The sequence below is a fragment of the Lampris incognitus genome, chromosome 8 (assembly GCF_029633865.1).
Source record: "Lampris incognitus isolate fLamInc1 chromosome 8, fLamInc1.hap2, whole genome shotgun sequence".
Taxonomy (NCBI): domain Eukaryota; kingdom Metazoa; phylum Chordata; class Actinopteri; order Lampriformes; family Lampridae; genus Lampris; species Lampris incognitus.
The window spans coordinates 44,705,204-44,715,059 of NC_079218.1; the positions used below are offsets into that span (position 1 = coordinate 44,705,204).

Here is a 9,856-nt window from a genome sequence, read left to right on the forward strand (position 1 = left end):
CAAGTGCTGTCCACTGGGTATGGCATGGCGTTGCAAAATGGAGTGATAGCCTTCCTTATTCAGAATCCCTTTTACCCTGTACAAATCTCCCACCTTACCAGCACCAAAGCAACCCCAGACCATCACATTACCTCCACCATGCTTAACAGATGGCGTCAGGCATTCTTCCAGCATCTTTTCATTTGTTCTGCGTCTCACAAACGTTCTTCTTTGTGATCCAAACACCTCAAACTTGGATTCATCCGTCCACAACACTTTTTTCCAGTCTTCCTCTGTCCAATGTCTGTGTTCTTTTGCCCATCTTAATCTTTTTCTTTTATTGGTCAGTCTCAGATATGGCTTTTTCTTTGCCACTCTGCCCTGAAGCCCAGAATCCCGCAGCCGCCTCTTCACTGTAGATGTTGACACTGGTGTTTTGCGGGTACTATTTAATGAAGATGCCAGTTGGGGACCTGTGAGGCGTCTGTTTCTCAAACTAGAGACTCTAATGTACTTATCTTCTTGCTCAGTTGTGCAACGCAGCCTCCCACTTCTTTTTCTACTCTGGTTAGAGCCTGTTTGTGCTGTCCTCTGAAGGGAGTAGTACACACCGGTGTAGGAAATCTTCAATTTCTTAGCAATTTCTCGCATGGAATAGCCTTCATTTCTAAGAACAAGAATAGACTGTCGAGTTTCAGATGAAAGTTCTCTTTTTCTGGCCATTTTGAGCGTTTAATTGACCCCACAAATGTGATGCTCCAGAAACTCAATCTGCTCAAAGGAAGGTCAGTTTTGTAGCTTCTGTACCGAGCTAAACTGTTTTCAGATGTGTGAACATGATTGCACAAGGGTTTTCTAATCATCAATTAGCCTTCTGAGCCAATGAGCAAACACATTGTACCATTAGAACACTGGAGTGATAGTTGCTTGAAATGGGCCTCTATACACCTATGTAGATATTGCACCAAAAACCAGACATTTGCAGCTAGAATAGTCATTTACCACATTAGCAATGTATAGAGTGTATTTCTTTAAAGTTAAGACTAGTTTAAAGTTATCTTCATTGACAAGTACAGTGCTTTTCCTTCAAAAATATGGACATTTCAATGTGATCCCAAACTTTTGAACGGTAGTGTAGATCTAGTTGAATTGCTCAGTTTGGGGGGCAAAAAAAAATTCCTTTAAATGCAGCTTAACGGACTTTCGTCAAAAAAAACATGAATGGGGAAAGATGTCTTTCTGCGAGGGCCAGCTATAGTTAATATTTCATGCAGTTGCAGTAACGCTGCCACTAGATGTCCGTCTGAGACCAGTGTTTGTGTGCAGTGTGTGTCGAGGACGCCAGGTGGCTGGGATTAGCCAGGTTTGCAAACTCCTCAGCAGTGTTGTGGAGAAACCTACTGTGTGTGTGTGCACGCGCGCGCGTGCTTCTGTCCCATACAAGCTTGTACAGTGAGTAAGCAAGAGCTGAGAGAGGCCCTCGCCAAAAGGTAAGGTTATTTTGTAACTCTGAACCAAGACACTAACGTCAAACATCCCATATGCAAGGTTAGGAGATAGTCTCAGTATGAAAGAGAACAACTGTTTCGGGGTTGTCCTCCTGTCCCTTATTGTCCCTTGTCCCTCTGGCCCCTTGCCCAATGAGAATAGCACCCCTGTGGGTCAAATTTTAACAACTATCAGAATATTGCTCAGCTCGGTTTCCTCCAGTACACTGTTTTTCTCAGTTTGCAGCAGCACTGCCTATGTTGACAAAATAGTGGATGTGAATATTCATCAGTGAGTGTAAAATATTTATCCTCACACCCAACCTCTCGTGGCTGTCTCTTAGAAAACGGCACATTCCATGTTTGCCATGAATCCAGACTGACTGGGTTATAGCTCCCATTACATAGCCAAACATTTTCAGAAGACAGTGACAGCAATGGCAAACCGTAGAAGTAGACGACACAACCATGATAAAGTCCCAAGGTCGGGGTTATTGTAGAGAATAATTTCATTCTAGAGCATGTTTCTGACAGTGACAATGGCTAAAGATTTCTTAGAAATGCCGTTACGATAAAAAAAGAAACGTTCAACCAACCCACACAAACAGTTCTCCACCTGATTCAAATCAGCCGAATGACTGAGATCAGTAAAGATTATCAGAAAATGATCAAGAACAGTAGTGCATTGTAACACCACCAATGACTGGCTTGGCTTTTATCATAGCAGTTCAGAGGTCAGCTGCCGCCAAGCGCCTGCATGTCCTCTCGCCTAGTTGATATCGAGACTCGTTCAGTAGTCCCGAGGCTAAGCAGACGTAAATATAACAGACAGGGCAGGCATGCAACAGACAGCGGATGCACCTCTGTATTTTACACCACAGATCACAAACAGTTCGGTCTATGCCGCTTACAACCACCTTTCATGTGGGTTTACATGCATGGCAAGCCTGGTGACCGATGTCACCCCCTTCCAAATCAACTGCTCCCATACAAATCCGAAGCACATTGTGTATGTTTCTTTTAGGCCTGAGCTGAAGTGATCTCCAACACTGTCTATATAGTCATTGTACGCCATATTCTTATGTCACTGGGTTTTTCAAAGCACATAATCCTTCTTATATAAACGGTCCCTTTTTTCATCCTGGATGAGAGCGAGAGAGAGAGAGAGAGAGAGAGAAGCAGCTGTGGGCTACCTAAATAAAACAGGAAGAGTCAGTGATGCATGTTGCTGTTCGGAGAAGCCGGTCATGCTAGAGCACAACTTAGCTAACCCTCCACTTGGGCAAGAGATCTCGCCCTGTGTCTTGTTTGCATACCAACTCACCCAGACATGTGCTCACACAGCCTCCGTAATGATGAGTCATACCTCCTTCATACAGGGATTTCGAGGCCTCACCATTGATATTTTCCTCGTGCATTTCAATTCTCACAATGCCACAACTTCAAATCAACTACACTCGCAGCGAGTGGCTAGTGATGGGTTTGCGTGGATGTACCAGATCAACCTCTAAGGAATTAAGAGTGGACGTTTCCACTCTTAGCAAGCAGGATTGTCCTAGCCACAGCCACGGCATGCAAACTTCCATTGTCACTTGCATGAAACGCATGGAGCACTTCATCACAAGATTTCTGTCTCAGTCATATTCATTTGAACTGTAACGAGGTACCAATTTGTGAATTCTCTTCAATGTCAAATATTGTATCAGCATCAACCCACAAATAGGTTGGTCGCACTTTTGTCATCCTGGCCAGGCTCAGTCGGGTCTCACAGTCGATAGAGGGTACGCTTAATAAGAAAACTATCTACACAGAGGACGTTTGCCCCTGCAAATAAAGAGACGTCACATATTAAAAAAAAAATGTTTATTGACATCAGAAGCAATTGAAGTTTCAACAATAAACAAGGCTTTTTCTTATTTTTGCAGTTACAGTGGTACTCAAAGAACAGTTAAACAACTTTTGATACGTCAATTTGATAACATGTCATAAAAAAACACACGAAAGGAGGAAAAAAAAAACACTCAAATCTATCAAGAAGATTTTATGTGCTCTGCACTTCTAGCTACGGTAAATACTGTACGCCCACCCCTATTACGGTGTACCAGGTGGGATAGTGGTCTGGGAACTACCACTGGAAAAATAAGACTGGCAGAAGATACAGACACGATAACTTTAGTAGTGTTAACTATACAAAAAAGAAAAAGAAAAAAAAACTGTACAGCATAAAAACAACCGATATACACAACCTTTTTTGAACATTTTTCCAAATACCAACTAAATTTGTGTCAGTATGTGAAGTGTGTACAAGGGGGTTAAATGCTTTATAAACAAGAAAATGAGCACTAAATGCAACTTATCTACTCGTCATCATCATCATCGTCGTCATCATCATCATCGTCGTCATCATCATCATCGTCGTCATCATCATCATCCTCTTTTTTCTCTGCTTTGGCCTGAGCTTTTGCAGGTGGCCCGCCGCCCACTTTGCCCTTGGAGCGGTATGCTGCCATGTCCTGCAACAAAGTGATGTTTATAAAAAGAAAACAAAGAAAAAGTTGATTAGTAACATCTCCAATAACAGATTTAGCTAACAAATCACAACATACAAGACAAAGCATTGAAACTACAATTATTATCCTCCATGTGCTCTATAGCCCCTTGCAATATTCTATGAGATTAAGATCAGTATGACAAGTACAAACAAGAAAAAAAAAGGATAGGGCAATATTTCTTATCTACCTTTTTGTATTTCTCCTTCAGTTTAGCAGCCTTGCTCTCATAGGGCTGCTTGTCCTCTGCTGGGGTGCCGTTCCACATCTCACCCAGCCTTTTAGCAACATCTCCAATGGACAGGCCAGGGCTCTCACCTTTGACCTTGGGGCGAAACTCAGCACAGAAAATGAAGAAGGCAGATCTGGAGAGAGAGTGAACGAGGTTTGCATGTGAAACATTCTCACAACACAACTCAGATGCCAATGATTGAATTAATTTTGTCAGTTATACAGCCTCCTGCCATTAGAATTAAAATATTGACAAACAGAACTCACGGAGGTCTCTTTGGGGCATTGGGGTCCTTAAACTGCTTCTTTTTCTCTCCCCTGGGTGGAACATAGTTCCTCATTTCCCTCTCATATCTAGCCTTGTCCTGCTTGGCAAGGTCCTCAAACTTGCCCTTCTCCTTGGCAGACATGGTCTGAAAAACAGAGGAACTAAATTAAAATTTGGATGGTGGAATGGAAAAAAATGTAACCAGACATTGTAGAACAGTGCAATAACATGACACAGTAGTTTACAAAATCAAACTTTGACGGACAAAATTATACTGGAGGCGAAAACCCATGCTTCGGAGAACTTCGCTGCCCCACCACTTCCTACCTTCCACCGCTCTGAGCACTTCTTGGAGAACTCCGCAAAGTTGACGGACGCTTCTGGATGTTTTTTCTTATGCTCCTCCCGACAGGTCTGGACAAAATAGGCATAGGAGGACATTTTCCCCCTTGGCTTGGTTGGATCTTTCCCCATCTTGACAGAATCTACAACAAAACAAATTATTCAAACTCATGTTCAGTATTCATAATAATTGCTTTGTTATCAAGCTTAATGAGTCTGTCTAACCGACTTGGGGGGGGGGCGTTGATATAGACTACATTCATAATCTCTATGTTGAATAGATAAGAAATTTTAAAAAGAGAGAAAAAAGAAAGAAAAACAATACAAGTCAAGGTGGTTAAAATGGTCTATTTGATGTTCCAGGAATAATACGGATGACAGGCATGCAGTTGTCCTGAGTCACTCAATGCTGTGTAGACTGGTTGGGTGAGCCTCCCTCCCCTCCCCGCGGTCAGGCTACAACACCAACACTGATATACCCAAGTCCGCTACAAAATAACAAGTTGATGAAAAAAAGTTGCCGAAAACGTTCCACAGTCTCCGCGTGCCTTTCTTAACGTCAACAGTGGCCTTAACCAAAGAGTTCCGTAATCGCTCTAGCCCCTATAACACATTAAATGTAAATCATGATTACGATGTTCATTGTACAATATCTACAATAACCCCCCCCCCTCGTTGCTCTAACACTCGGCTCTATATGTTCCTCAAAGAAACTTGAAGAAAAAAAAAATCCTATAAAACTTTTAAGTTCAGAGCACAAACCACAGCCCCGTGTGGAACCACGACGGCGGAATGCAGATTATTCGATTTAAATATGCATGTATATATATATATATATAAGCCGCTAAAACTAAAGTGTAAGAACAGACCTTCGGGATCCCATTAAAATGTTCATAACATCACAAAGAAAAACGACACAAGTTGGAAGTAATGAAAATTTTTTATTAAAAAAAAACAACAACACTTCAATCCGTTATTTCAAGTCATCAAACTTAATTCTACCATCAAGCTCGCATTTCCTTTCGTCTAAAGTGACTCGGCATGATCCGTGAATAGGGTGAAAATCGGGGGGTGGTGGGGGTGGGGGTGTAAAAAAAACGCTAAAAATGCGCCCTAATACATTTAAACGCCGCTGTAACCCAAAGTAAATGTGTCGACCCGAGTAGTAATGGCGCATAGGTTCTCGTTGGGGGGAAAAAGGAGGTCAGCAACGACGGCAATATTTCTTCTTCCATTTTGTGAGAAAGCCTTCTTCATGAAAGAAAGTCCCCCTAAAATGTCTCCTTCCGCCCCTCGGTTCGCTTTTTTGCTCGACAAATACGTCCGGAAAGCCGGCGATCTTGACAAAGATTTCCCCCCCGATAGATTCCTATTGCACCGGCCGCCTCGTATAGTAATACATTGGGTCTGTGCTGTGTGTCTATGCGTGGGGAGTACTGAGTTGGTTCCTATGAGCTCGGAATGGCCGCTTGTCTTCATCCACTAACATGGAGAATATGGCTCCTTCTTTGTGTCAACGCACAGCCATTGCCACTGCACGCAATAGAGGGCAGAGCGACCGCGGCGGCAACCACCTCGGAACAAGCCGCGATTTAGGCGCTTGGACGCGGTCGAAAAAACGTTACAATTACGCCGCTCGAACGGCGAGGGCTCGGGCTTTCCATCGCCGCCGTCGAATCGCGCAGTTGCGGGGCGGCTTGCGGCGAAAACCGGTTTGGAAAAAGTTGAGCCGAACTGCGCCTCCGCTCGCCGCCTCGCATACAGTCAGCCATTACAGTAAAGCGCAGACTCCGGGGCGATTTGTGCGCGCCCGTCTCGTCGGCCGCATTCGAAACAAAACAACCGGGGGCAGCTTTAACGCGTTTTAGGACGCTTTTTCTTCTAACTTGGCATTTCTACCGTTTCGCCATTCTTCTTTCTTTTTTTTTCTCCCCCCCCCCCCAAATTCCCACGCGCCGGTCTTCCCCGTGACAGGCGGCTCGAGCCTCGCTTGCGCGCCGCGTTCCCGACGCCTGGCGCGGAGCGGTCTTCTAACCATTGTCGCTAACAGCGTTGAAGCGCTGCCCGGCTGGCCGCCTGACATTCTTTTAATATTTTCCCCAATCGCTGCCCGGCCGTTAGCCCCCCCGTCACGAAAAAAACCGACCCGTAGCATTATACGAAATTATCCCTTTTTAACGCAATGTGCGTTTATCGTCGAATTCGCTTGGAGTTAATATTTTTTTTCTCTTTTTTCTCTCCCCCCCCCTCCTCCTCCTCCTCGCTAGTCCACACTCGGCGCAGCCGGAGTAACGTAATGTTACCTGGCTAGCGTTAAGCTAACGCTCTCGCTTCTTCCTTCTTTTTTTTTTTTTTGACGTTTCTCCGCGATTATTTCTTTCGAAAACCGACAGGCCTCTCTACGTCCGACGGTAGCCGACGTCCACTCGAGATGTTCGTGAATGTTATCGTCATTCTCACCCTTACCCGACACTTCGAAGTGTTCAATGTGTGTGATACTCACCTAAAGATCTCTGCTTGGCTCTCTGTGCCCTGCAATGGCTGTGTGAGGGAACACTGGGCGATACGCAGTGTCTTCAGTTCTCCACTCTATAACATTACTCCCGGCGAGGCCCGCGTCCCATTGGCCGGCGCCTGGCTTAGCGCTCTTTCGATTGGGCCGAGACTTTCCATTGTCCTAATAGAAGACGAAGTGCCATTGGCTGTCTTTTGTGAAACGTCACCGAACTTTTGAGAGGCGCGTGGATACAAAAATATTGGTGTCGGCGCACGCCGAAGCCAGTAGAGTAGTGTGTGTGTGTGTCATAGTGTCGAGTACAGTACGCTATACCGAGCACAGTGGTACAGCAGACCAGTACGCGGAGCAGAGAACGTCCGGTTCCTACACTTGAGCAAGAAGGGCAGTCAAATGTGCTGTGACTTTGTCCGTGGGAAGTCCCCCCACACACACACACACCTCTCCAATCAGCGCTGTTGTCTTCTGGCCCGCATCGAAGCTATCTCTATTCACGAATTACCCCCTTGATTACTTCGTCTTAACGAGGTTTCGCCTTTCGCAGACGAATGCACGAAGGAACCTGCAGAACCCGCTGCACACGAAAGGCGCTTGCGGAACCCTCCCCCCCTCCCCCGCCGCCGTCCCCGGTTCGAGATGGTCGCTGATTAGATGTGAGATTTTTTAATTGTTTGACTTTGATCAAGAAGCGCAAGGCTAGTATGAGATGGGTTTTTTGATCAGAACCCCCCCCCAAAAAAAAACTTTTTCCGCCCACAGTCCAACGCCAAGCACGGAAAGGGTTTGATGCTGAAATAAAGTGAGGCGTCCTCTCCGACAGGTCGGGTCCCTCGGTGGGAATACCTGCCACTCGGCGGCTATATGAGTATCACCTACTTTACCAAAGCCACAGGTGAACGGCCGCATCGGTCATCCAGCCAAGATCGCTGCATTTAATGAGCTGATTTGAAATATTTTTCTTATCAGTTCTCAATTTTTCTCTTCCTTGGTATAGACTGCTACGCCTTTATAGGTCGTCGCCACGGTGGTGGTGGGGCGCTCGTCCCCAACGAGGACGCACTGGCGTGGAGACGCACTATTGTTAGACATGGAGGCAGTGTCATGATGAAGTGTTTCACAGTTAAATGAAGATAATCTGGCAACCGAAGCTGTTGGCCACTCACAACAGCGTGTCGCATTCCTGCTGAATCTGCGCCGCCTCCTGAAGGAGCCGTATTACATTGGAGGCTGATGATAATGTGCTTTAAAGCCCAAACCAGGGGCCATGCTCTCTTGTAACGTCACTAAGGTTGTATGCAAAGAAATGAAAAGTTGGGACTGCAACTCATTTACGTGTCTAATGACAGATGAATCATTTTTGAAGCAACGCCCCACTATTCGCTCGGAGCCTTTAAATCCATGGGACAAATCTATGGGACAAACTGGAAAGTTTGTAGATATGTGGGTTTTATGTGGGATGACGCAAGTTGTATCGTCCTCTTGTCTTATTTTGAGTAATTGTTTCATTTTCCATAATGGCAAATCACACACATTGTGCATAACATCTCTCGTGCTTTCTTTCTCCACAATTTATGAACCTCGCCGTCACTAATGAGTAAGAACTGTCTTCACACTCTCTCAATGACCTGTAGGCACTTGTGTTTTAGAGCAAATAAGAATTTAGCAGGGTGATGCCTTTAAGTAGTGAGGTAAAGGTTTAACGTGAAGAACATGGTTCAAGACCCTGGTGCTGCTGAAGTGCCTTTGAGCAAGACGTCAACTCATTACCAGCCCAGAGATCTGCTCAGCATTGTAGCTGAGCGTGCACTCTGAACTCTCTGTTGAAGGGAGACAAGCTAAACAGAATCCAGTCAATGAAGTATCTCGTTATTATCAAAGGTGTGTGTGTGTGTGTGTGTGTGTGTGTGTGTGTGTGTGTGTGTGTGTGTGTGTGTGTGTGTGTGTGTGTGTGTGTGTGTGTGATTGCAGTACCGTGTGGGGGTTGGGATAGGGACAGTGAACATGTGAGATGCATCTGTGTCGTGTTAAAGGAAACGGTTGGGCCGCAAAATCATATGCCATATGCAAGAATTAAAATACATACACTAAGCTCGGTATGGTCCAATCATATATATATATATATATATATATATATATATATATATATATATATATATATTAGTCTATATTTTCCAAAAAGGAATTGTTGGCATGTTGATATTTGCCAGTTGATATAGAAACAAAGAAAAATGGCTGACACAGAGTTTATCCCTGTCCCTGAATTAAGAATGGGAAGGGTGAACTGATTCCAAATGCCAATCACAGCCCAGACTCAAGCCACATGGCTGCGTGTGATTCTGTCTCTGTCTCATTTTGCATCAGGACGAAGTAATGGCAGAAAGCTAGTCTGCTCATGAGGCTCAGAGGCGACCGGTTTATGCATTCTAATGAGCGCTCCCTGGGAAAAATATGCAAATTCATTTTGTCATCAAGAGAAAAATAGAGG

General features: G+C 44.8%; 1 protein-coding gene across 1 annotated transcript; it reads right to left on the reverse strand.

Annotated features, from left to right (window-relative positions):
- Positions 1–3,318: 3,318 nt before the first annotated feature.
- hmgb1a (high mobility group box 1a) lies at positions 3,319–7,440 on the reverse strand. The gene is made up of 5 exons (XM_056284400.1): positions 7,360–7,440; positions 4,842–4,999; positions 4,514–4,659; positions 4,206–4,380; positions 3,319–3,979 (listed from the first exon to the last, which is right to left on the reverse strand). Exons 2-5 carry the CDS (start codon positions 4,986–4,988, stop codon positions 3,824–3,826), a joined length of 624 nt encoding a protein of 207 aa, XP_056140375.1. The 5' UTR covers positions 4,989–4,999; positions 7,360–7,440; the 3' UTR covers positions 3,319–3,823.
- Between the last annotated feature and the right edge of the window lie 2,416 nt (positions 7,441–9,856).

Coding starts and splice junctions, on each gene's coding strand:
- hmgb1a (XM_056284400.1), bottom strand. CDS start 4,988: ATGGGGAAAGATCCAACCAAGCCAAGGGGGAAAATGTCCTCCTATGCC. Junction 4,660..4,841: donor AGTGCTCAGAGCGGTGGAAG/GTAGGAAGTGGT, acceptor TCTGTTTTTCAG/ACCATGTCTGCCAAGGAGAA. Junction 4,381..4,513: donor AATGCCCCAAAGAGACCTCC/GTGAGTTCTGTT, acceptor CTCTCTCTCCAG/ATCTGCCTTCTTCATTTTCT.